The following is a 27,167-nucleotide window of genomic DNA, read 5'->3' on the forward strand; positions in this document are numbered from 1 at the left end:
TTCAAACAAGAATATTGTAAACTAAGGTGGACTAAGTAAGAGGGTCGCGAGAAGACAATACTGGTGGACGTGCGTCACAGGGCTCCACGGAACCTGCTAGTGGCAGAGGATCTGAGAACCTCGCGTTGCCTCAGGGCAGCTGTGCCAGCAATCCACTTCATGAACCGGCACTGCTCAGCCTTGGCTAGTGAAGCTTCTTTTGGCATCGAGCAGAGGTTAGCACAGAGAATCATAACTGGCCAGCGTGCTGAGAATCAGAGGCCGCGAGTGCTCTTCAATGGGACATCTGTCCCCCTGTCCCCTCCAAGGCACAGAGAATGTCTCATCTCAGACAAAGGGGCAGAAAGAATGCAAGAGGCAGCACACGGGGCCGAGAGCTGTGAAATGTCGTCTTCTGGATGGGACACGGCTGTGGCACTCAAACTTGTGGCAGCGGAGGTTACCTGTGCAAGATCAAGCTGTCAAAACCCCAGCGTGGATGGGGAGGGGCTCTCAAGGCCTCTAGCTAAGCAGCTATTGGCAACTGATGGTTGTTAGAGTCATTTTTCTTTGGGGGTGTGCCCGAGCTCCATTGGGAGACCCTGCCTACACCCATGAGCAGCTGGGAAGCATTAAATGGACTTAGTGGGTCATGAGACAGGACGTGAAGGTGGGAGGGGGATGTGTTGGGGTTGGAGGAGAGAGGTGAATATGACCGAAACGCACTGTGTACTTGTATGAAATTCTCAAAAATAATGTATTCTTAAAAGAGAAAAATGCCGGGCGGTGGTGGCACACGCCTTTAATCCCAGCACTCGGGAGGCAGAGGCAGGCGGATCTCTGTGAGTTCGAGACCAGCCTGGTTTACAAGAGCTAGTTCCAGGACAGGCTCCAAAGCCACAGAGAAACTCTGTCTCGAAAAACCAAAAAATAAAAAAAAAAAAAATAAAAGAGAAAAATGCTGTAGACCCCACTTATTGAGGTCCCCAGAGTTGCTAATTCAGCAGAATGCAGAGGCCACTTGGAGGAGGGCTTGGGCGTTAGTATCAACATACAATGTGTTCCCATTTTCAAGATGGAAAGTTCTAGAGAAAATTACTGTGACTATAATCTAACACTACTGAATACTTAAAATGGTAAAGATGATAAAGTTTGTTATTTTTTTAATCTCCCAATTAAATTTTAAGGAGAGTATGAAATGTATTTGTGGTGGAGTGTGCCTTTAATCGCAGTACTCGGGAGGCAAAGGCAGGAGGTTCTCTTGTGAGTTTGAGGTCAACCTGGTCTTCGTATCCAGTTCCAGGCAAACCAAGGCTATATAGTTGAGACTGTTTCAAACAAAAAGGTGGAAGAGGAAAAGAAAAGAAAAGAAAAGAAAAGAAAAGAAAAGAAAAGAAAGAAGGTAGGGGAGGGGAGGGAGAGGAGAGAAGAGGAGAGAAGAAGAGAGGAAAGGAGAGGAGAGGACAGGGGAGCGGAGGGGAGGGGAGGGGAGGGGAGGGGAGAGGAGAGGAGCTTTTCTTCTCTTCTCTTCTCTTCTCTTCTCTTCTCTTCTCTCTTCTCTTCTCTTCTCTTCTCTCTCTCTCCTCTCTCTCTCTCCTCCTCCCTCCTCTCCTCTCCGCTCCTCTCCTCGCCTCTCCTCCCTCCTCTCCTCTCGTTGCCCTTTGTTAGGAGCTAAGACATTAGAAGCACAGGAGGTAAGGAATGACAAGGTGAAGTGGACAGCCAGCACCAGTCATGCGGTGTATGAGATGATGATGATCTGGGGCCCGGGTGTCCCTTACTCACCCTGAGCTGGACATCAAGAGCACAGCCATGTCCCAATAGAAACTGACATAGGCTGGAGGAAGACTGAGAACAACCCTAGCTCTGCGTGCCTTGCCCCAGGGCAGACAGAATGGACCCTGGGGACCGGTTGTGTACCCTTCATTCAGCCTCAGGAAGCCAGTGCCCTCTGTTCTGGGTTCCAGACAATGATCTGACTGCTATCAGTCAACACACACCTGCACATCACACACTGGGAAAATGGGGTTTTCAAGGAAGTGGGGTCTGATCAGGGAAGCTCCAAGCTGTTTGAGACCTAGACTAGAGTCTGCTTCCCTGAACCCTCCCAGTACAAACAGAAGCTAGACTCTGTGTGGGAAAGCCCCCAGGCCAGGGTAATGAAGACCACTCAGTTGTTCAGTCCTCCCAGGTATGGACTTGAGACCAGACATTTGTGCTATTGCTCTTTTTTTTAAACAAAACACTATTTTTATTGACACATCCTCAATGTTCTATATAAATATAAAGTGCTGTTTCCAACGGCCCCCTCCCTGGCCCACAGGGCTGGGAGGAAGTCAGGGAGGGAGTGTTAAATGTCAGTTGAACACAACTTCTCAGCACCAACTGTGGCGAGACACACGCATACTTTCACACAAAGGCAAGATGTCAGTGATGTGACACACGCATCACGTCCTGGCTCCCCTGGGAGCACAGGGCTCGAGCTTTCACCAAGGGGTGCACACCCCTAGACACGGTTACCGCTTGTCACAGCTTGTTCTTTGAGCCCTTGGGCTAGCAAGGGCTTTAACATATGGGACTACAATACATGGGTTTAGAGTCCAGTTCATTTCTGCCAGAGCTGGGGGAGGGAGGGCAAATATACTATCCGCCCTGGTCCCCTGGATAAGGGCCAGCCTTAAAGCCCCAGCAGAAGAGCACCACATCAGAAAAGCCGTCATCCTGGCTTTCCTAGCACCCCAATTTGAGGACAGAGAGAAGCCCAGAGGCCCACAGTCGCGTCCCTGAGGAGTCAGTGAGAGGCAGCACTGTGAGACCAGGCCAGGGTTTGACTCAGTGACACAGCACCTGGGTCTCAAACTGCAGTAGCTGCCCCATGAAACTGAAGTTGGGGGAGATGACTCCCCGACGTTGCTTAACAAAGTCAAAGGCCTCATCCAGCCGCACTCGGTGGCTCTGAATCAGGTATGCCAGGCAGATGGTGGCTGAGCGAGAGATTCCAGCTTGGCAGTGCACCAACACCCGGCCCCCACTATTCTTCACTGAGTCTGAAAAGGAAATGGGGAGGGAGGAGTCAGACAGGAAGGTGGACAGAGGAAACAGCCCCCCTACCTTCTGCCCGACAGTTCCCTCAGAACCCTGGGCTCCGGCTCCCTTACCAATGAAACCGATAGCCTCCTGGAACCAGGCACTGATCTCCACCATCTGGTTATCTTCCACTGGAATGCTCTTGTAACGGAAAAGACCCTCAAAATGGTTGGGGCAGCTGGCAGAGACATTGAGAACGGCTGTGATACCGCAGGCCTGCAGCCCCTGAAGGTCTGAGGAGTGACTGCAGCTGCCCAAGTACAGGTAGGGCAAGATTTCCACAGGACCACCCTGGAGGAGGAAGGGGACAGTGGTGAGACGTTAGCCTTGACAGAGGGCTTGAGCCCTGATTGAGGCAGAGACATCATGGGCTGGCTACAAACAAGAGTTCTAGGGCATTTGAAGTCTTTAGGATACAAGGAGACATACGTTCAGACACACATATGCACTCATACCTTAAAGTCTGTGTGAGGATGCACCACACACACACACACACACACACACACACACACACGTAGTTGAATACACCCCAGGCTTTCCTCAGAGGCATCCCTCTAGTGTGGGCAATGGAGCTAGACAGAGAGCCAAATAATTCTGATTTCAACTCACCTGGTCATAGATGGGAGCCCTAGGGTCAGAGCTGCTGCTTTCGGCCCCAACAGGAGATAGTGCTTGGGCTGGGCCTTCGGAGCACAGATCCGGACAGCATGCCTGGAAGCGTTCGAAGCCACCTGCGGGGAGAATAAGATTAGCCAAGAGGTCGGGGCGCGGGGCGTGGGATGCGGGGCGCGGGATGCGGAGCACGGGTGCGGGGCGCGGGCTCACCTCGCAAGAAGCACACGGCTGTGGATTCCGCGCGCATTTCGTGCAGTAGTGCGGCTAGCAGCAGGTGAGCGGGGCCATCGGGCGGGAGCTCGGCCACAGACGCGCTGCCTTCATCCAGCACCACTGCGCGGGCCAGCTCCCCGCGACCCAGGCGTGCCCGGAGCGCGCGATCGGGCAGCAGGCAGGCAAGGGCGGCGGCGGGGGTGCCGCGCGCTCGGCGCCGCAGCAGCGCGTTCCAGGGCACAGGCCGCGCAGCGCGCACGTGGCTCCGGCAGAAGGCCAGGAACGGGCGGCAGTCGAGCAGCAGCGTGCCCTCGGCCTCCCGCGGTTCCCGCAGGAGTGCGCCCAGCGCCGCACACTCCAGCTCGGCCGCCGCCTCCAGCCTCATGGCGATCGGCATCGCAAAGCCTTCTGCTCTCCAAGGTCCTCTCCCTCGCCTCGCCCTTCCCCAGGTCCCGCGGCGGCGACTCTATGGCCTGGGCGACTATTGGCTCTGGGCGCGCTTTGTCGCGCCCGGGCTTAAGTACTCGAGGGCCGGCCCCTCGGGTCACCATACAAGGATAGAGCAGGAAGGCGCCGGCGCCCGCCCCCGCGGCTTCACGTGGGACGTGGGCTGAGCCGCCCTCGGGGCTCCCGGAGAGGACTGGGAGGGGGGGGGCACCTGGGGGAGGAGCACGGGAGGGAAGAAACTGGGGACCAGACCGTGACAAGTGTCAGCCAGGCGTCTAGAGGCCCCACCCACGTCTCCCCAGGGTATGCGCCTGAGCGCTCTCCACTCTGCCGGGCTCCAGGCCGCTAGATGTTTGGGGAACTCAGCTTCCCAGTTACTCAGCCTTCCAGTTACTGAGGTCTTAGACTTCCTCACTTTTCCCATTCTTTCCCAGGGGTTTCATCCTAGAAATTTCGGGGGGGAAAAAAAGACCAATTTTACCTGTTGCTACCGGTGATGATGATACATTAGAAGAAAGGGCACCACTTCTGTCATTTTAGAGACCTTAGGAAAACATCTGTCCCCTTCTCCGCACGGCAGCGTTTTACTGAAAGTTGGCCTGGCTGGAGTAATAATCCCTTGTAGCCAAAACCCTGGGTCTGGGGGCTTTATGGGGGAAGGGGAGCAGGGGCCTGTGACGAGTTTCCACTTAGGACTGGGGAAGCTTCTTTCCCCCAAGGGGCCCAGGGAAACCCCCAAGAGCCCCAAAAGAAGTACTTCCCATGTTACCGGCTAGGGTTGAAGGGGAACTCTGCTGACGATGCTGGGCTCTCCCAGGGCCTAGTCAGGACTGGCGGGAGTTTCAGGGGAAGAAGGAGAGCCACTTACAGACCCTGCCCCTTTCCAGTCTCCTAGAACTGCATACTCTCCTGGGACAGGCCCTGGTCCCACACTAAGCTGTGAGAATGAAGATCTGGGTAACCCACAGCCTTTCCGCCCTCCCCACACAAGTGCCAGCCCCCTCCTCCCGGATGTGGTGAGGCCCAGCTGTGCATGGGTCCCCCTCCCAGGACGGGCTCCTGGGTTGGGGGCAAGAAATGTTGGTAGGTGGCTGAATTCCATCCGAAGCAAACATGGTAGGTGGGGGCGGTGTTCAAAACCCAACCTCCCAAATCCTTATTTCCGAGCCAATTTTCTGTGCCTTTAGTAAGAGCCTTCCAGCTTCCCTACAGATAGATCCTGTGTCCCTGCTGTGTTGGAAGCCTACAGTTAGGACCTGTGTGGACCCCCAGCAGACGGTGGTAAATGGGTTCTGAAGCAGAATATTGTGCCTTTCCTCCTTGCCTGGAGCTTGGGAAAAGCTACCAGGACTCCTGGACCAGTGTCCAGTATCTCAGTGTCCCCATCATGCACGTTGGTTCCTGGGCTATGAGGCTGTGCCTGGGTCCCTTCCCACCGAGTCAGTCTGGAAGCTGATACAGCAGAACTGGCAACCCAGCCAGGGAGTCTGGACCATAGATCCCTGAAGGTGATAGGGGCTCTTATCCTTGGCATCGGCCTCACAGATGACTTAATGGCTGATTCCAGGGACAAATTACAGAGCATGAAGGGGGACCATCATGTCTAGTCTTGCTGACCAGAGTCACCTGCCATGCCTGGAGCGACAGACTTCCAGCTGTGGAGAAGATGGAGGCCCCACCAGCTGAGGTCCCTGCAGCAGGAACGAAATCAACTTAGCTTTGTGGGAAACTCCAGGTCCCTGGCGCCAATGCTGGACTAGACTGCTGGGCCTCCTCGCAGGGTGACAGTGTTGCTGAAAGTTGACTGGGTGCCTCAGTCCTTGCGTCTGTCACACAGACACCACTCCCCTAGGAGCCGACCCCTTTTCAGCGCTGACATCCACAGGTGAACTCAAGGAGGCCAAATTAACCATAAAAAAGGGGTTTGCTTTCTCCTTCTGCCAGATTCGCAAATCAGGGGAAAACCCCACCTTCAGTACCAGGGTGAAAGTCCAAGGCTGGGGTAGAAGAGCCCACATCCCTCCCCACCTGCTGTTCTGACTAAAGGTCCCCCTACCAGCTCTTGGATGTTGCCACACATGAGTCATCTGCGGGATGTCTGCCACCCCTTGCTACCTTCTCAGGACCCTGTTCTCCAGAATCGTCCCCTGGGAGCCTTCTAAGAGGAGGCAGGACTCTGGACATAAACTGGGCAGGCATGAGGGGGGTCCCAGGCAGGCTGGCTCCTCCACAGGCTGCCAGTGCCTCATCACTGGACAGTAAGTAACCACACAGCTGTCGGTTTCTGTTTAAGGTTTTTCATGGCTTGACTCTTACAGAACAGACCTAACAAGTGAGTTCGGGGCTCAGGTTTTATTTATTTTTCTTTCTTCAATTAAAACCGTGTGGGACTCATCTGGAACAAATGATAATTCTCTGTGTCATTTTCTGTAACCATTTATTTGGATGGCTGCTTAGACGTACGTCACTGGCCTTCTGCCTTTGGGATTCCGGTTTGTCCACCCAGTCGGCTTACAGGATGGGTTTCCCTTCCACAGTCAGACGCTCGAGGCTCTGCCCTGACACCCTTTCCCTTCCTCCTCCTTTCAAGCCTAGCCTCAAGCAGATGGCCCAGGGAGGAGAGGCAATGTGAGGGGCTGGACTGAGAGGCCTGAGCCAGGGTAGTTATAAAGGTGAGAGTGACCCTAGGGATGAGTGACAGGCCACCCCCGGCCCTGTCTGAAGAGTGAGTCAGGGGTGACGTCAGCTTTCCTGTACCAGGCCTCCCACCCGGATGCTATGCTGCAGCCACCCCCACAGGCTCCTGCCAGGCAAAGACCCGAACCCCAGGCCCTGAGCCCAGCTGCCCTCACAGCCTGGCGAGCACTATGGGGAGGAAGCAGAAGGGGTCCCGTGGCCATCCAGTCTCCTGCTAAGGAAGGTGAAGCAGGAAGCCTCAAAGATCATGCTGGCCACAAGTAGACATGTGGTAGAAGAGGCTGGCATGTCCCACATGATTGTCAGATGAAGGACATCGGTGGCTCTACCATGGAGGTTCCCCCTGAATCTGCTCTCCTGCTGAATGTGGGGAAGAGGGGCTGCCACCTAAATTTGGGTTCCTCTTGTGCTCAGGGGGTTCTTAGATGTGCACAGTGAGGAATTTCTACCCTTTTCAAATCCCCTTCAGTTACCCGAGTCTGTCCACTTGTGGCTGGCTGGCTTCAGGGCCCCTGTGACTCACTTCTCCTCCTTTTCACTGCGGCTCAGGTCCCTCATTCCCTTCTGCATTTACTCACTGACTCAGGAGCACACTCAGTCCTGGGAACTCGTGTGCCAGGTCCTGCTTTGGGGGCTGGGGACCCAGCAGTAAACCCCTAGTGACGCCTTCGAGGAGCTGACTTCATCATCTCAGTAATACTTACCTTCGTGATCATGTTGTATTCGTGGCCAGGGACACCAGTTAGCCACTAGAGTAATGATTATCTTTTCCTTTTAAAATAAATACTAGGGTTGTTAAAAAAAAATCAAGTCAACTTAGGAAAGCTATTAGGTAAGGCACAGACAGTTCCCAAACACTCTGTAAGCCGTGATGCAGGTAGAAGACACCAGAGTGGGAGCACCTTGCCCTAGAGGCACCGTCACAGCCCCTTCCAGCTCTGTGTACTGTGTGGTTCAGAAAATCTGGATGTCCCCATGGCTATGGTCTCGCATAAAGACAAGCACATGAGTCATAGGGCAGGGAGGAGCCCCAGTGGACAATGGCAAGTATCCCCATGGTCAGGTTAGAGTCTACCCTTTGGCCCATACATATCCATGCAAGGACTGGGGTTTTGCCTATACCCCCATTTGTGTACCTGGTTATGGCTAGAGGAGACCCCCCACTCCTAGGGTACCCTTTCCCAGCATACATCGGGCATCCAAGCTTCCCAGCAGTGAACCAGCTCCACTCCCAAGCTGGTAGCCAGAGGCATCTGTGGCTTAGGCACAGTGGGGGAGGAAACAGCGGGCTATGGATAAAAAGCTTCACAAGAAGTTAATTCCCAGATCATAAGAGGAATCCTGGGTCTCTGCCATGACCAGAGCTAGGTGCACTGTGGCAGGAGACAAAGTGACTTCCAGGATCAGAGACAAGGGGCAGGGCCAGCTGTCCCCCCCAGGCCATGCCACTGCCCTCATTCGTTGGCCAGCAAGGGATGGAGCAGGTCTCCTGAGCCCACTGACATTAACATGGCTTTAGGTGGTAGCCCAGACTGTGGGCATCGGCATGGGCTTCAGCGGTGACAGGGTCCACAGACATCAACACAGTCCTTGGTCATATCAGGATCACTGACCCACTCATAGCCCTTGGCAGCTGAAAGGGCCAGAAGCTTCCACATGACCTCAGGGAGTTAGACATGCCACTCACATCAGCATGGCTCCCCCAGGTAGCAAAGCCTGAAGACATCGGGCAGCGGCACAGACTGCGTATGTACATGTGGATCTCAGGCTTCATCATAGCCTGGGACGGCAGCATGAACCACTGAAACCAACGTGGCCTCTGGTGGCACCACGGGGCCAGTGGTCATTTGAGAAGGTCCAATCCCTCATCTCTGGCCTCCATCATTGTTCAAAGCCAGAGAACCCTGCAGCCGGGCCGCAGGTTTGAGGGCTGAGTCTACATGAGCTCCAGGCTGTTGTCCATCATCCTGCTGAGCCTACTGGGCAATAACAGCATGCCTAGACCTCAGTCCCCTCTCTCGCCTGTCACATCTCCAGTTCCACCTCTGTCCATAGTGCATGCATCACTCCGTTTTTTCCTGTCTTCTCCACCTCTCTATCACATATCCGTTTGTTGTAGTGGTACCTGTCCACCTTGGGCCCTCAAGGCCCAGGCAGCCTAGGCAAATACTTTAACTTTTCTGGGCTCTCAACAAAGAGAATAATGACTAACCAAATGTTAGGAGCCTTACAGGAGTTACTATGTGTAAGCTTCATCTGCTTCTCGTCTCTATTCTCTTGGAAGTAGAGAAACTACAGTGGCTTCAAGGCATCTACACAACTTGGCTACATTTAGTGCTCCATGCAACAACGTTTAGAACAGTGCTTCTCAACTTGTAGGTCACAACCCCTTTGGGCATTGAACAACCTTTTTACAGGGATCACCAGAGACCATCAGAAAACATATTTACATTACAATTCACAACAGTAGCAGAATTACAGTTATGAAGTAGCAAGAAAAATAGTTTTATGGTTGGTGGTTACTATAACATGAGGAATTATACTAGGAAGGCTGAGAAGCACTGGTTTAGAACAAGGACCTAATGAGAGGTGACTAGGCCAAGAGAGTAGAATAGGTTGGTGCCTGTATGGTAGAAATGAGTTCAGCCGACACCACAGTAAGATGGCTCTCTACTGATGCCCACCCTTGGAGATTTCGAACTGTCTTCTTATTCTGTCCCTGGTTTTTTTTTTTTTTTTTTTTTTTTGGTTTTTCGAGACAGAGTTTCTCTGTGGCTTTGGAGCCTGTCCTGGAACTAGCTCTTGTAGACCAGGCTGGTCTCGAACTCACAGAGATCCGCCTGCCTCTGCCTCCCGAGTGCTGGGATTAAAGGCGTGCGCCACCACCACCCGGCTTATTCTGTCCCTGTTTTTTAATTAATTGTGCAGCCTCGGGCATTTGATTACAGCAGCCCAAATGAACTGAGACAGAAACCAAAGTTCAAAGGCATTCCAGTGGGGATACTAAGACCACTGTGTTGGCTAGTTTTATGTTAACTTGATATGAGCTAGTCAGTGGAGAGGAGGGAGCCTCAGTTAAGAAAATGTCTCCATAACATCAGGCTGTCGGCAAGCTTATAAGGCACTTTCTTAATTAGTGATTGATGTAGGAGGGCCCAGGCCAGAGACACCCATGGGCTGGTGCTCCTGGATTCTACAAGAAAGCAGATTGAGCAAGCCAAGGGGAACAAGCCAGTAATCAGCACCCCTCCCTCCATGGCCTCTGCATCAGCTCCTGCCTCCAGTTTCCTGACCTGTTTGAGTTCCTGCCCCGACTTCCTTCAGTGATGGAACAGGGATGTGGAAACATAAGTCAAATTAATTCTTTGCCTCCAACTTGCTTTTGGTCGCGGTGTTTCATCACGGCAGTAGTAACCCTGACAAGGAGAGCCACCAGCCTATGGTAATACTGTCTGGAGCCTGGATTTAACTATTGGACTTTCCTACCTCTGGTGAGAGTCTGCCGGGACCTGTCTTTGCCCTGCATTCATCCCTGCTCCGGACACATACCACTCACAAGCCTTGGTTCACAATAACAGCTACATTGGGCTTCCCATAGGCCCTGCCCTGTCCCATTTCTAAAAACAATCAGATTTAAACCCCAAAGCCATCAAAAGCCAGAGAGTGCTACACCAAACCTGCATGGGGGAACCTGAGGCCGTGAGAATCCAGGTACCTTTCCCAAGCTCTCCAAGTCAGGAGACAGTGGAGCCACACTTGTAACTTTAGTTTTGTGCCCCTCCTACCATGTTCCCAGGATCCAGGCCCTAGATCCAGTGTCCAGGTCCTTCCCACCAGATGCCCTGCTCTGCCCATAGCCTCTTCTCTCTAAGGCCTGACTGCCAAGGCCTCCATCTTGAAAGTGCTGACTGTCTCAGAAGCAGAGTGCTGTTTCCAGCCCGGCTGCAAATACCTCAAAGCTGCAGACACACGGGGCTCTTCTCCCCACTGAAAGTCCATTGTACTCCAAAAACAAAACAACAGCAAAAACCCACAGGTGCCCGGGTTTGAGCTGGGGAATTGAGGCATCTCTACTGGCAGTTATGCTTAGACATAGGACTTGGCCCTTATTCCCACCGTGCCCCAGGCTCCAGGAGAGAAGTGTTCTTAGGCCTTCAAAGTAACGGAAAGTCCCAGAAAACAAGCCCTCCAGGCATATCAATGAGTGCCCATCATCACTTGTATGAAGAGCAAGGTATCCTGGGTTTATCCACTCCCATTTTGGTGATCCTGAGTGTTAGGAATTTTTTTTCCTAATGCGAGCTCTCTGCCGATGCAAAAATCCCAATCAAGCCAAATCACAACAAGCCAAATTAAGAAATATCCAGGTTTAATGGGATTCCTGCACTCGCGGGTGGGTCCAAGAGGGAACTGGGAGGCCGCAAATGTGACCACGAGAGGTGGGGACCACAAGGGAACATTCTGAGGAAGCAGTTTAAGTAGACTGGGGAAGTGGTCAAGATTGACTTGATTGGGATTTTTACCTCGGCAGAGAGCTCGTGTTGGGAAAAGTTCCTAACATCTTGGAGGTCCCACCGGGTAGGGCGGCCTTTCCATGTGGTCCTAGGCCACACATCGAAAGCCCCCTAGTCCACAATCTGAGCTCTCCATGCCACGCTAAAACCGGCTCCTGAGTTACACGGCTGTGTCTTGTGAGTCCCTTTTCTTGTCTATGCTATAGGGTTTTGGGAGGGGGACCCATTAGTACTTACTTTTGTAGATTATCGGATTCTTGTTGAAGCCACAAACTTGCGCCAAGAGTTTGATCTCAGGAGCGGCTAGACCGGCAAGACCAGGCCTGGCTGAGGTGGGCTTTGTTTGCTTCAGGGATGCCTAGCATTCAATTTCCACAACCCAGTTAGGCCAAAGAGCTATTTTAACAGACACACTGTAATAAACTTAGGCTACTTGGTTGGGCATAGACTTTAAAATGGGCACTTGCAGTTCAAAGCCAGATCCGCTGTCGCCCCTGGGGTGCCTCTACACCAAATCACTATAAATTGGGACTGTCCAATTCATATGTCCATGGTTTTGGGGCTCTGCGCTCTTGCCCTTCCCTTAGTAGCCAGTGTCTCTCAGCACTGGTCTTGGTCACTAAGGCCCGCAAGGCCTCCAAATTCCTGGTCGTCTGGGAATTGGGACCCCGACAATTCCAGCTGGACCATGCAGCCAGAGGCACTGGCCCCTCCCCTACTCCCTCAAGCCCACACTACCCAGCCCCTTCTTGTGGAGCAACATTCTCCACATTCCTCTCCTACCCTGTCTACCCCCCATTCCCAATCTGGAGGTTCAAGGTCAACTTCCACTTTACCCACCTTCCACCTCTCCTCCCCCTCCTACCTCATCTTCCCACCCTTGGACCCCTCTGCACACTGGGCCAGTCCCTCCCAATTCTCCCCAGTCTCCTCACACACCAGGTCCCACCATAGCTCTGCCCTTCTCTGTCCTCTCCGGGAGGTGGCAGGAGTCAATGGCATTATGAAAATTCATGTTCCCTTTTCTCTTCCAGATCTTTCTCAGACAGAAAAGCGGCTAGGTTCCTTTTCTATTAATCCTTCTGCTTAAAGTTAAAAAAGGTTGAGGAGTATCCCCAAACCCCTATACAGGAATTGATGAAAATGGCCTTTAAAGTTTTTAATGCATGAGAAGAAACAGCTGAGTCTTCCCAAAGACAAGGCTACAACAATCTGCAGGCCCAGGCTTTAGCAGCTGCCCTAAGGTCACAGGAAGGGGGACAAGGGAAGCCAACCACAAGGCTCTATCCTGATAGAGCCCAGCCTAAGTTAACCTTACAGGCAAGCTGTTTCAAGTGTGGCCTAAATGGTCATATGGCACAGTATTGCACTATGCCTCCTCCAAGGTTATGCCCTATCTGCCAGCAACCTGGACCCTGGAAATCACAATGCCCCCATGCGGGCTTGTCCTCTTTGCCATGCCACAGAGGTTCAGCCTCACCAACATCAGCAAGTGAAACTGTGCCAGCCTTCGAACTTTTCAGCCTTGCAGAGGATTGACGATGCCCAGACTTGGTTTATCCAGTAACCCTATCTGAACCTACGGTAAAGATGCAGGTAGCAGATAAGTCTATTACTTTTCGACATGGGAGCTACCTATTCTGTTCTAACATCTCACTCGGGCCTTACATTCCCCTCACCAATTTCAATTATGGGGTAGATGGAACCTGTTCCTCCCCACTTAAAACTATGCCACTGCCCTGCATTTTTGCAGGACAGTTTTTCTCTCATTCTTTCTTAGTGATACCTGCTTGTCCAGCACCTTTACTGGGTCGAGAAATCCTTAGTCGCTTCCCCAAAGCTTTGTTCTGTTTCTTGGAGCCCCTTTTGGACCCCACCCATCTCCAAGATTGTATTTTACAGGTCCACTCCTCCTGTCAGACGTGTGCCCAGGCCAACCCACAAGGGGCTCTTCACAAGCTCATTCACAAGTCTCTGCACAAGCTTCATGGACACCAACCGGGCAAAGATTGGCAGGTTGATTTCACTCATATGCCTACTCATAAAAAGCTCCGTTATCTCTTAACACTTGTGGACACTTTTACGGGATAGATAGAAGTGTTTCCAGCCTCCAGGGAAATGGCAGATGTGGTGGCTCAGGTACTCCTGGACCACATCATTCCTTGGTTTGGTGTCCCATGAACCTTCCAGACGGACAATGGACTCATCAAACAAAAACTAACCAAGCTCTCCATTGGACTCAGGTTATCTTGGCCCTCCCTTCTCCCCATTGCCCTTACTCGCCTCAGGGCCACCCCACGTTCCCCTATGGGCCTGAGCCCTTTTAAGCTGCTTTATGGCAGGCCCTTTCTCCTTAACCATCACCTCCCAGTCCATACTCCTCCACTGGTGGGGTACCTACCTCTCCCTTTTAAGGTCCCTTCTTCGTTCACATGCTGACAGTTGTCTCCCTGCAGCCACACCAGTGGACCCTATGCCCCTAACCTGCCCCGCTCTCCCCAGGGGACAGAGTACTACTCAAACAGTTAACTCCTAGGTCTCTTGAACCTCAATGGATAGGACCTCACACGGTAATCCTCACCACCCCCTCAGCTGCCAAGCTCCTGGGAAACCCATGTTGGTACCATCTCTCCAGGCTCAAGCGGGCACCTACTCAGGACACTTGGTTTGTCCAGCAGACAGGACCTTCCACCCTCCGGTTTTCCAGGATGCCACAATGAAGGGCCTACCTGCTCCTCATCCTGGCACACTCATCTTTGATAATAACAATATTTTTTTCCCTAGACACCTGCCTCCTCACCTCCCCCAAGGAACAGATGCCTGGCGTCTCTGGGATGACAGTACATGGGATGCCTTTCCAGCCACACCTCTCACTGAGCGTGGACCCACCAACAGCTAGCTCTCCCCTTCCCCACATCGCCCTTTGCCCACAGGAAGTAGCCAGACTTGAGTCAACTCCCCATTTTCCTAAGAGAGCCTAGATGTTAGTCAAAATATCACCTCAGCTTCCTGTTACCCCTTATACAAACACGCTGGAATGTAAGTCCCAAGTCCTGGTCTCTGGCCTCCATCTTTAGAGGCCTTGTCCCTGTGCCCACCAAGTCTTGGCCCCTCCTGGGAGGAGGGTTAAGATGAGCCCGCCAAAATCTTGACCACTCCCCCAGTCTACTTAAACTGCTTCCCTGGAAGGTCCCCTCGTGGTCTCTCCTCTCCCTGTGGTGGTTCACAGTCTCCCAGTCCCCCCTTGGGGCCACCCGAGAGCGCAGGAATCCCATTAAATCTGGATATTTCTTAATTTGGCTTGTTGTGGTTTGGCTTGATTGGGATTTTTGCGTCGGCAGAGAGCTAGCGTTAGGAAAACTTCCTAGCACTGAGCACACCCCTTGCCTTAGAACTCCTCAATGTCCCAGGACACATGGCTCACCAGGAATATGTATATCAGCAGGATATGGAGACAGGGTCTGTTCTGGGTGCTGGGGATGTGGCCATGAATGAGACAGACTAGACTTCGGCCCTCTCTGGGGTGACCGTCCGTGGAAGCCAGAGTGTGCACTGTGAATACATCACTAAGATCGTGTCGGAGTAACAGTGAGAGAGCAGAAAGGCTCCACTGAGTGTGTGTGCTTTCAGCTGGGGCATGGCGAGGGGCCGGCCAGGGGAGGTAGTCCAGACCAAAGCAAGAGGTAGGGAGTTGAACAGAGGGTCAGTGGAGCAGCTGGTGGGCAGACCTTACTTCCCGTGAAGATCTGATCCTCTTGAAAGGCCGATGGAAACCCTTGAAAGGTTTTCCATCTGGCTGACTCTCAGCTGTGAGACGTGAACAGGTAAGGAGTAAAATGACCACACAGTGAGGTAAGATGCAAATGCAGTGGTTTGGGGACAGGGGACAGTGACTTCAGCCAGCAAGAACGTTGAGCAGACTGGAGGGGGCAGCTGTGAGGGAGAGAGGGCAGAGCTCTTGCCGTGGTCAGATCCTGGAGGGTGATAAGGTCCAAGCCTCCTGTCCTCACCCTCCTGAGCCTGAGTCCACCCAGGGCCCTGCTGTGTGTGCACCCCAGCGCAGAGGGGTGCACACTCAATGCTGAGGCAAGGGTTAAGAAAGAAGGGTATCCAAGCCACCGGCCAAGAGAACTGGCAGTGGGGGTGGGGTGGGGTGGACGCAGCAGGATATGGGAACGGGTCTGGAGTTAAGAGCAGACAGTGTGGGGTGGTCACCAGAGGAAGCACCTGGGAGGATCAGGCAGGATTAATGCGCAAGTCAGATAAGATGTTTCCTGCAGAAGGCAGTTCCTGAAAAAGCCCAACCATTCTCTCCGGACACCGGGGGTCACATGTGCCTACACACAGATGTGCACACAGTCAGCTTTGTGGGTCGTCGTGGAGAGTCCCTAGACACCGGAGCCACATGTGCCCACACGCAGATGTGCTCATAGTCTCACACGTGTGCCCTCATGCTTACGCAGCCCTACTGGCATGCCTGCCCTCAAACCCACAGTGCTGTACAGTCAAACTGAGACTCCTCTAGCACCCATGGGCTCTTAAACACACCGCCACTATGTGGCCTCCCAAGTATCAGCACAGCCCACAGAAACCCTGCATCGGCAATTCCACCACGGCCCCAGGAGCCAGACCCCAGGTCCACAGGCTGACTCCTCGGACACTCCCACCCATCCTGCAGCCCACACACCTTCCCCCTTGACCACTGGTCCAGAGACAGTGCACTCCCTATAAGTGCCTGCCCACTTTCCACTTGGGACTTTTCCCTGCCTAGATGTAAGTCTTCTAGTCCATTTCTCTGACAGCTGAAGAATGACAGTCCTCTTCCCTTACTGTGCCACCTCCTCTGTGCCGCCAAGGAAGGAGCAAGTTCTTAGACTGCTAGGGACCATTTCTGGGGTCTGGGTGCTGCTCTCTCCTCACATAGGTACTGACACTCACAACAGTGCTACACACATCACCACACATATCCCACTCTATCAGACCCAATGTATACCAGCTACACATGTGCACATACATGCACATGTACACACACATACACAACATTGGTTAGAACCAAAGAAATACACCCCTAACATACATCCTTCACACACACACACACACACACACACACACACCTCCATCATCAGTGCTGGTCTGAGAGGGGATGTCAGCTTGGAAGCTCTCCAGGTTGGAGGACATTAGACTTTGATGTGCAAACTTAGCAGCAGGGCTTCCTAGCCCTGGTGTCAGCCACCGTACTGGGTGCCCCTGGAACTTTGTGCTGCCAGCTGGAGATGAGCTTATCATCACAGCCATGCAACCCTGACACCATCCACTTTCTGGGGTGAGGTGGTCCAGCCAGTGCTGTGGTAGCACAATGCTGTGCCACAGACAGGACCTTCTGGGGCGCTATGGTGAGAGAGACTAAATCACCCTCTGTCCCGTTTCCTTTCCTTCTAGGGTGTAGCTGCTGGCCAGATGGCAACCCTGTTCCTAGTCTTTCACCCACAGCAGGGACTAAGCAAGAAGCAACTGCCTCAGCTCCCCAGTGCAAAGAGGTAGGACTCAGGTTTACCCCAAAGAGAGAAAATCTCTGGAGATAGGGCTCCCAATGGCCAGGAAGAGCCTCCCAGGCCAGACCAGGTAGGACCTGTGATGACCTACACCCAGCTTCTGGTACAGAACCCACAGGAGCCAGGCACACCCCATGTGCCAGCCATCACAAGGTGGCTGGCTGGGACTGAGATCTCCCAGAAATGGTTCAAGACTGGGAAGGGGGTGCCCAGGCCTCAAGGTGCAGCCCCAAAGACAATAGTCATTAGGTCAGAGCCCAGCTAAGGCTCCTCCCTGCTGAGGGGGAGGGAGGAAAACAGGACACACAACACAAGGGAAGGTGTGCTGCTTTCACTCCGCCAGGAACGCCAGGGAAAGCAAAGGGCAGTGCCTCCTCCTTTCTCTCAGTCTGGCTTTGCTCTCTCTGTTCTTTGCCAGTCCTGCCTGCCCCCTCTGTCCCTCCCTCTGGCTCTCTTTAGACTGTCCCACCCTCAACAGCCTCTCCCTTGGGGAGGAAAGCTGAGCCGTTGCTGAGGTAGTGGCCTAGTCCTTGCATGGCTTGACAAATCCCTCCCCATGTCAGCCTCCTTCTGCAGACATAAATGGTGTGTCCCTCCCTGCCAACCAGTGACCGGAGCCAATCTCTCTCTGCTCAAAGACTCAGGATGGCACTGACCGGGTTCCCTCCTGTAAACCGGGATTAAAGAACTCCACACAGAACTTCATCCTCTCTGCACCCCAAATTCTGCACCTCTGCTCTTGGTATCCTTTGAAATGTTAAGGGGGGTGCACCTTGGCTGTGCAACGGTCCACACACCCTAGCTGGACCCAGCTGATTTCGCTCTGCACCACCTGTTCCCCAGCTCAGTGGCAGTCCCACACTGGAGCATACACTTTGAGAGCAGAGCTGGCACTTAGTGCCACCTCCCTGAACCCTGGATCTAAAGAAGGACATGGATATCCTGGCTTAATCCAAACCAGGCCTACCCTCAGCACCAAGTATTTGTCTCCTGGGGCAGAGGTTAAGTCAGGGGATTACAAGATGAGGGACCAAGGTAAGCATTCTGAAGACACACACGCCCCAATCCAGTCGTTTCCCTCTGGGAACTGAGGCCTTCTTGAGGCAGGTGGATGGCCAACATGACCTAAACAGTTCCTTCCAGTCAAACACAGCAAGAGTTTTGGAGATTTCCTCATGCACCTTTTGTACCTTGCCAGGGCACAATGCTTTGGGCTCTGGTCCTAGCCTAATCAGGCCAACCTGAAGATTCCCCCTATAATACATACAACCCCACCACCACACTCCCTAGAGCCTGGAACCAGATGACACCTGACAAGAAACCAAGCCTGGCCCAAGCTAAGGGGTTCTTGGCTCCACTCTAGCGGCTCCAGTGCCCATACTGCCTCCTTCAGCTGTAAATCTGAGCTGCTTGGCCACATTTTCACATGCCCAAGTACTTTGAGACTATCACAACCCAGTGTTCAGCTTCCCACCCCTCTGAGAGACAGTAATCACCAGTCCCATTACAGACCAAGAGATCTCCCAGAATGTGGGCCACCAGAGGTGAGCGGCAGCTCTTCTTCCCTCTTTTTACCACCTGTCCTGCCCTCCCAGTAGCTAGCTGTGCCAAGGGTGGCAGTCCCGCCAAGCCCTCCGGGAAAGGCTCCCAAAGATGGGTGCAGGCTTGCTAGCTCTTCCTTCTGCTTCTAGCAGCTTCTGGGGGTGCAATCAGCCCTGCCAACACCCCATTTTGTGGGAGCAGAATAGAGAAAGAAGTCTGTCCAGAACCTGGGGCATATGACTTCACACATGGCCAGGTCCTACCTTCTGAGAGCTGGGACTCTCTCCCCATACATCTTACTCTTTAAAAAAAAAAAAGTGTGTGTGTGTGTGTGTGTGTGTGTGTGTGTGTGTGTGTGTGATAGCAGGACATGTCATGCCACAGCATGTGTGTGGATCTCAGAGTACAGCTTTGTGGAACTGTGTCTCTCTCTGCATCTTCTTGACTTGTGAGGCCAGAGCTTTACCTGCTAAGCCATCTGTCTAGTTAATCTTGCTGAGTCTTCAGAACTTGTTTGGAATGAGGGCATAAAGAGGGAAAGCAAAAAGCAAAGGTGTTTGTTGTTTGTTTGTTTTCGTGAGTTTTTTATGTTTGGTTGGTAATCTTTTTTAATGCAGAATCCAAGGTTTTTCAATACATACGTCCCAGGCTGCTAGCTCCAAGCTCAGATGATCATAGACTTCTGCTCCTCTCACCTTCACCTCCTAAGAGCTGGAACTACAGGTGTGCCTGATTTTATAGTGCTGGGGACCAACCATGGTGCTTTGTGTAAGCTACAGGCAGAGCATTCTGCCAACTGAGCTATGGCCCCAGCCACTGTTTAACCTGAAAGCAGCAGAATACTTGACACCACGGTGTGAAGCCATCAGAGACTGGCCACCCACACAGGCTGGGTGGGTGCATCAAGTGACAGAACAAAGTGTTCTGAGGCCAGTGTGAGGTTGTGACAGAGAGCTTTTTAAACCAACCAGGCTGTTTCAGAATTAACCAGGCCCCGACTTCTCCTAACCAGATTTGTTTTAACAACATTTCACAATATGGCCCAGACTGACCTCAATATGCTCCATCGTCCTGCCTCAGCCTCCCGAATTCTGGGGATTCAGATAAATGCCACCACTCTCAGCCTGGCTCCCATTACCAACCATCTTCCACGCTGCCATCAAAACCATGTTTCTAAGAAGGACATCTGGCCCAGTGGAGGCCCACCGGTGCCTCTGAGGGGATATTAAAGCCCTCAGCAGGACAGTCAAGGCGGTCATCTCTTCTGGTTCATGTTCTGTGGCAGAGCCAGTTTCCCTACCATGAAGGTCCCTGGACCCCCCACACCCCTTTTGCTCACAGCTATCCTTTTCACTGAAGAGCCCACATGGACTAGGATGCCCCAAGCTCCTGCTGGAATCCAGCATCCATACCACCTCCTCCAGGAAGCCCCCCCAGTTTGCCATAGCAAGGAGCAGTGACTACTTGAATGCCTAGCCGCCAGCACTGTGAAGCCCTCAGAGGCTTGGTCCCCTGAGATAAGGGTGCACACAGTTGTCACTATCCACTCCCACCTCTCCCCAGTGACCTTTATCCTCATTGCGGGGACTGTTTTCAGGCCTCCTTCATGGGAGAAATCTGAGACTCAGCGAAGCAAATGAGTCATGGCCTGGTGAGATCTGAGCAAGGGGCTGTCCCTCCTCCTGCATCACTCTGCAGGCCTTGGCTGGTCCCTCCCCCTCCCTGGAGCCAATCAGCATCTGTGCTCTGGAAAGTCGCTAACCTTGGTTCTGGTGGGAAGGAAGGAATCATATCGGAGAGCCCCAGGCTTGACCTTAGCAAAGTCTGTCCAGGCTCCTAGGGTTCTGAGAAGTGGGAGGAAGGACAGGAAGGGGCTTACTGGCTAATGGGCCACAGGAGGAAAGGATGCATCGAGGTGATTCTGGGGGCACCCAGGAGGTGGTGTCCAGAGGCCTGGAAGTCCTGAAATAAGGCCAGGCAGGGCTCGCCACACCCAACCCTGCCGGGCAGGGGGAGCTTCTGTATACTGAGTTCGGCATGGGTAACAGATCCCAGCAGGGAAGGGTTCCAACATCCCGTCAAATGAGGGAAACAGAAACTGCTCACGAATCAAGCAGACACCTTCCCCTTCCTAGCCAACGCTGGGCCACCCCTCTGATGAGTCATGTCCCCTCAGTCTCACTGAGGAAGGGACCAAAGCAGGGCCATCTCACCACGTGGCTATGGAAATTCAGTAAGCCTCACCATCCGGGAAGACATTTTGGAAACCATGAAGGGTTGTCTATGGGGAAATGATTTAAATAATTATGGGACAGCAGATACAGGAATTCGAGAAAGTCAGTGGGCCTGGGGACAAGGGCAGCAACTATCTCCATGGAGATCCCTTCTTTTCTGGGTCCCTCAATCTCCTGGCCCCTGCCCTACTTCCTGAATCCTGAGGCAAGAGAAGGCAGTCAGAGAGAAGAGAAAGGAGGCCCTCATGGTTGTCCACCTTCAGGCAGGGTCCACAGATACCCAGTGCCCCCGGCAGCCTAGCTGAGCCTTCTTTGTGATTCTTTTTGCTGAGTTTGTTTTCTGGAAGCAGAGGCACTGATGTGCTGAGAAGGGCCTGGGAGCAGGAAGAAACCTGTCCTAGGCCGTCAATCACCCGTTCCTAAAAGAACTGTTTCAAGGTCAGCTGCCTCACACTCACACTCAGGGAAGGCGTACCCCATCAAAAGACTGGACATGACAAGAGACAGACTCCATGTACCTGGACAGGGCAGCCAGCCTGGTTTGTCCCATTCTGCCCACACCTTGGGGAGCTAGGTCAGGTCATGGACACCTCTAAGAGCCAGGAATATGTGGAGAATGGGGGTGTGGGGAAGGGGGCTGTCTACTCTGCCCTGCTGCCCTGGGTCCCATTCCTTTCTGGTGCCTACAACAATCTCTCTCTCTCTCTCTCTCTCTCTCTCTCTCTCTCTCTCTCTCTCTCTCTCTCTCTCTCTCTCTCTCTGTCTCTCTCTCTCTCTCTCTGTGTGTGTGTGTGTGTGTGTGTGTGTGTGTGTGTGTGTGTGTGTGTCTTTGTCTCTCTCCCTCAACAGGATCTATGTAGACCTGGGTGGCCTAGACCTTGTTATGTAGACCAGGCTGGCCTCGAACTCAGAGATCCTCCTGTCTCTGCCTCCCGAGTAATGGGCTAAAGGCGTGTGCTACCACACCTAGCAGTAACTTCCCTTTTAACCCCCTGCAGTCTCCCCAAGAGCAGCATACAGCCAAGGATGGGGACACTGTGGTTCTGGAACAAGTTTAAGCATCAGGCAAGGCAACTCCTCCGCTTTGGGAATGCGCCATGTGTACCAGTTGGTTGTTTCACACTTCCTCTGCCCAGACCCATTTTTTTTCCCTGCTCTGGATCCTCAAGACCCAGCTAAGTTCCCTTCTCTGCTTCCTAAGGGTTCTGCCAGGAGGCTCGGGCAAGCAGAGATGAAAGAGATTTGGGCTAATGTGCCAGCCCCACCCCCTGCACTTATGTGTAGCTGTGGCTGGCTTTCCTGGGACTCTAGGCTCCCAGGGGACAGCTGCCTCTGCCCCAGCTCTCATGTCCTTCTGCCCAGTCTTTCCTATGCCCTATAGTGTACAAATGCTCTGAGGGGTAGTACAAAATGCCCACGCTATTTTCACCCAGAGCTGGAGCCTCAATCGCCACACTTTGCCCAAACAAGTCGCAAGGGAACTGGCAAGATGTCTCTGTGGGTAAAACACTTGTCACACAGGGCCAAGGCCCAGAGTTCGTTCCCCAGAACCCATATAAATGCTGAAGAAGAGAAACCAACTCTGAGAAGTTGTCCTCTGACCCCCACAGCATACCTCATCATGTTCACACACACACACACACACACAGAGAGAGAGAGAGAGAGAGAGAGAGAGAGAGAGAGAGAGAGAGAGAGAGAGAGAGAGAGAGAGGAAAGAGAGAGAGAATACATTTGTAAATGTGTGCCCAAGAAGAACAGGAGCTTGAGTCCCCTGGAGCTGGAGTCTCAGGCACTTGCGAGCATCTGATGGGAGTGCTGGGAACTAAACTACAAGGTCAATGTGTGTGCTTCACCAGTGAGCCATCTCTTCAGCCCCAGTGATAATAGCTTCTTTAAAAAGTCATAACGAGGCCATGCAGTTGTGGCGCACACCTTTAATCCCAGCATTTCGGAGACAGAGGCAGGCAGATCTCTGTGAGTTCGAGGTCAGCCTGGTCTACAAGAGCTAGTTCCAGGACAGGCTCCAAAGCTACAGAGAAACCCTGTCTCAAAAAACCAAAAGAATCCACAGAGATGAAATCCTAATTAGCTAAAGCAAGCCATCATCCCTGAAATAATAAATGTACAAGCACACTAAAAAAAAAAAAAAACCAAAAAAAACAAAAAAAAACCAAAAAAAGTCATAATAAGTAGTGAAATAAGTAGTGATATTTCGCTTATATTTTAATAAATAAAGCTTGCCTGAAGTTCAAAAAGCAAAACAGCCAGCCACTGTCTGAAACGGCAATCCTGTCCCCAGGAATCCTCAGGATGAGACTGACTGAGAGCTGTCTCCTCCCGTCTTATACTCCTCTCTAGTGCTGGGATTAAGGGCATGCCACTATCGCCGGTTTCTATGGCAAACTAGTGTGGCTACTGGGATAAAAGGTGTGTGTCACCACTGCCTGGTCTGTAAGGCTGTCCAGGGCAGCTGTTTTACTCTCTGATCTTCAGGCAAGCTTTATTTATTAAAATACAAATGAAATATCACTACAATAACGACAGTCCAAATCCTGCAGCAGGTTCTTTCCCACACCCTACTGAGGCCCCGTGGTTTTCCTGCATTATTTGTCCTCTCACCCTGAAGATGAGCCTGGTTTGTTCAGCTGCATGTGTGTCCCTGATTGTCTTTGGTGCAGGAGCCGACAGACACGACCTCCCGCCTGGTTCCTGCCTCATTCATTCTTCCCCAGCACTCAGAATTAACTTTCTAAATTATATTTCTTGTCATTCCTCTGCTTGACACCAGTCCGTCTTCTGTGGTTATGACAGAATGCTGGAGGCTGGGTAACTTAGAAAGGACAAAGGGTAATGCTGGCCCATGCTTCTGGAGGCTGGAAACCACAAGGACTTTGGTCTTCAACTCATGGTAACAAAAAGAAGGGCAAGTGGGTGTGTGAGGAAGGAACTGGGCTCCCAAATACCCATTCCCACAAGGAAGGCATCAATCTATCTGTGAGAGTTTCCATGGCCCACATACTTCCCAGAGACTCCTACTCCCAACACCGCTGCCCTGAGGAGTTAAAGTGTTGGCATGCTCTGGAAGAAGGGGTGGGACACTCAAACCAACCTAGAGAGATCCATTTTTTGACAGTTACTGAGGGACAGTACCAAGCATTAGGTAGGAGTTTAAGGTTGGCACAGAGGCTCCCCTCAAGGCTCCCAGAAACGGGCTCCTTCCATCCTTACCTCTGCAGCATCTGGCACCCAGTTCCAAGTTTGCCTCACAGACTCCAGTGCCTGCTGCAGATCCTGTTGCCACACTGATGTTCCGGCCAACAAAAGAGAGAAAGGGGGACCTTTCCGCAGGAACCTTCAGGAAGGAATGCAGTCACTTCCGCTGATATCCCAGTGTCCAGACCATTATCCCCGAGCGGCACCTGACTGTAAGGTGGGCCGTGCCAGCCTGTGCACACAGCTGTCACCCAGCAAACTCGGCACAAGACTGACAACACTCAGTGCTCAGCGAGCTCCTAGGAAACACTAGCCGTCTTAGAAGTGGAATATCAAAGCATAAACGTGCCCAAGCCCACCACACGGCTGAGTGAAGTTCTCCATGAAGGAGAAACAATATGGACAAACATAACTGTGGCACCCTGTTCTGGCCTAATGGCCCTTCGCGGGAGAAGGAAGGGATGGCGAGGAGAAGATGAGAAAACAGACCTGCCTCCCAGGAAAGTCCAAGAGAACTGTCTAGCAAATATCAGAACTCGTGAGAGAAGTCAACAATGTAAGCAAAATGGAGATCACACGTGAATCTCGGCTTTTCTACACCCAGAAAAAAAAATCATCCAGGAATGATGATCAAAAAAAAATGTTATCTCTAGGTTGGGCCCCAAAGGAATAGTGAGAGCTGAACACAGAGGGCTCAGCCATATGACCGCAGGGTAAACAGAGCTGAGGATAAAGGAAACTGTTTCATGTCCAGTGTCTAAGTCTTTAAAGATAAAGCACTTAATTGGGGCTTGCTTGTGGTTTCAGAGGCTTAGGCCGTTATCATCACAGTGGGGGGCATGACAGCCTAGGCATGTGGTGCTGGAGCAGAGAGTTCTGCATCCTGATCCAAAGGCAGCAGGAAGATAAGAGAGCCTGAGCCTGGCATTGGCTTTGGGAACCTCCTCCAACAACGTTACACCTCCTAATCCTTCCCAAACCATTCCACTTTCCACTAACGGGACCAAGAGTTCAAATGTCTGGGCCCATGGAGGCCAGTCTCATTCAAACTACCACAATCCATACGGATTAAATAATTTGAAATAAAAAAAAATAATAATTTAGAATAAGAACAAAATATACAGCCAGGTGTGGTAGCACATGCCTTTTATTTCCAGTGTTTGGGAGGCAAAGGCAGATGGATCTCTGTGGCCAGTGTGGTCTACACAGCAAGTCTAAGATGGGAAAAATACTTGGGGGATAAAACAGATTAAAGGTTCTAATTCAGGCTGGAGACATGGCTTCAGCAATTAAGCGCCCTAGCTGCTCTTCCTGAGGATCTGATTTCAATTCTCAACACCCACATGGCAGCTCACAACCACCTCTAACACCAGTTGCAGTTCTTCTGGCCTCTGTGGGAATGAGGCACATATACATGCAGGCAAAGAACCCATAAATAAGTCAAGGTTCTTATTCATCCTTCCGCCCACTCATTCATTCAACAATTAATAGGAGAACATGCTTTTGTTTGTTTGGTTGGTTGTTTGGTTGGTTGGTTTGGTTTTCAAGACAGTTTCTTTGTGCAGCCTTAGCTGTCCTGAAACTTACTCTGTAGACCAAGCTGATCTTGAACTCACAGAAATCCACCTGCCTCTGCCTCTTAGGTGCTGGGATTAAAGGTGGGTGCCACCACTACCCAGCATGGGAGAGCAGGGTTTTAATCATTGTTCATGCTAAAGTTTCCAGCACTTTTGGGCAGTGCCTGGAACATGACCTTTGAGGCCATCATGAGACAGGGAAGAGTAGTGGAAGCAGAGAGCCGGGCTATAGCCTTCAAAGACACGTGACCTCCTGAGGTGCTGAAGGCTCAGCCTAGCTCCAAACTCTGGGAGCTGTATGAACCAGGAGGAAGAAAACGGGTATAAAGCAGCAAAGTAAAGATGCGAGCTCTCCCTCTGAGAAGGGAAGAAGATTGACAGGACGAATATACTGTGTTCCTAGGAGTGCAGGAGCCACAGGCCAAAAGGTGCAGGAATGCCAGTTTACCTCACTGAATGAGATGCGTCTGTCACCCATCAGGATGGCCAGCACATGGGCATCGGGCAGGGCAGGTAAATGGGAAAGCAAGGCCCCCCGCTAGGAGTGTACCATTGAAGCGTTTTTATCCAGAGAGGAATTTGGTGAGACCTGTCCTGCAGTTCGTCTTCCGGACACCAACACCAGAAAGGCCGGAACTCAGATGATGACTTCCAACTTAGCATGGTCGTGTTGGTGGAAATGAAAAATAACTTTCAGTTCTTGTAAGGCTCTGCTTGGGAAGGTGATGCCCGAGGACCTGAGATCTGCCTCAGGAACCCACATGGTAGGAGGAACATCTCCAGTTCCACAAAGTTGTCACCTGTCAACCACAAGTGGGCGAGAGCTGATCTGTGAAGCCCTGTACACACACGCACAACAATGATAATAATAAAGATAACGTTGAACGTACACCTACTTGATGCTAAAAGTCCTTCCCTGGGGAGACATGCACAACGTCCACCCCCTCAACAACAAACTGAGACACCATCCCACCAAAGTTCGCTCTGGGGAATCAACGAGTTTAGCGGGCTTCCTTACAGACCTTGAGGGGTGCTTACAAAAGTGTGTGACACCCCCCCAAACAGGCCCCCACCTGGAAAGCCTTACCCAGCAGAGATGAAAAGGCCTTCCCCTAACTGCATAGACGAAGCACCCCCATATACTCTAGTCTCTCCAGAAGAGCACATCAATTAAGGCAGAATTGCATATATAACAGGTAGTAGGGGCTGCCTGGATACTCCAGTGGAGGGTTCATGACCCTCCCTATCCCTCCATGATAGACTAAAGGCCGTCTGCTGGAATAATCATTTTGTGAGAGGGCACAGCTGAACTCCCCAAGACAGCAGCTTCTAGGCTCACAGCCTGCGCAGTCAGACCACTGATATAGAACAAATTCCAAGCCAAAGTGGAAAAAGGATGCTTCAAATCAAGGTCACAGTGTACAATGCAGTTTCAAGAATAAATAAATAAGAAAGTGCTAGACTTTATGTTGAGTTTGAAACTGTTCCGGGGGAGAG

The 27,167-nt window shown here is 52.1% G+C and overlaps 1 protein-coding gene across 1 annotated transcript; it reads right to left on the reverse strand.

The window, feature by feature from the left end:
* Positions 1–2,204: 2,204 nt before the first annotated feature.
* Dusp2 (dual specificity phosphatase 2) lies at positions 2,205–4,291 on the reverse strand. The gene is made up of 4 exons (XM_038331619.1): positions 3,892–4,291; positions 3,676–3,797; positions 3,138–3,357; positions 2,205–3,026 (listed from the first exon to the last, which is right to left on the reverse strand). Exons 1-4 carry the CDS (start codon positions 4,289–4,291, stop codon positions 2,812–2,814), a joined length of 957 nt encoding a protein of 318 aa, XP_038187547.1. The 3' UTR covers positions 2,205–2,811.
* Between the last annotated feature and the right edge of the window lie 22,876 nt (positions 4,292–27,167).

The sequence above is a fragment of the Arvicola amphibius genome, chromosome 5 (assembly GCF_903992535.2).
Source record: "Arvicola amphibius chromosome 5, mArvAmp1.2, whole genome shotgun sequence".
Classification (NCBI taxonomy): Eukaryota; Metazoa; Chordata; class Mammalia; order Rodentia; family Cricetidae; genus Arvicola; species Arvicola amphibius.

Coding starts and splice junctions, on each gene's coding strand:
- Dusp2 (XM_038331619.1), bottom strand. CDS start 4,291: ATGCCGATCGCCATGAGGCTGGAGGCGGCGGCCGAGCTGGAGTGTGCG. Junction 3,798..3,891: donor AGCCGTGTGCTTCTTGCGAG/GTGAGCCCGCGC, acceptor TTCTCCCCGCAG/GTGGCTTCGAACGCTTCCAG. Junction 3,027..3,137: donor GGAGGCTATCGGTTTCATTG/GTAAGGGAGCCG, acceptor TTTCCTTTTCAG/ACTCAGTGAAGAATAGTGGG.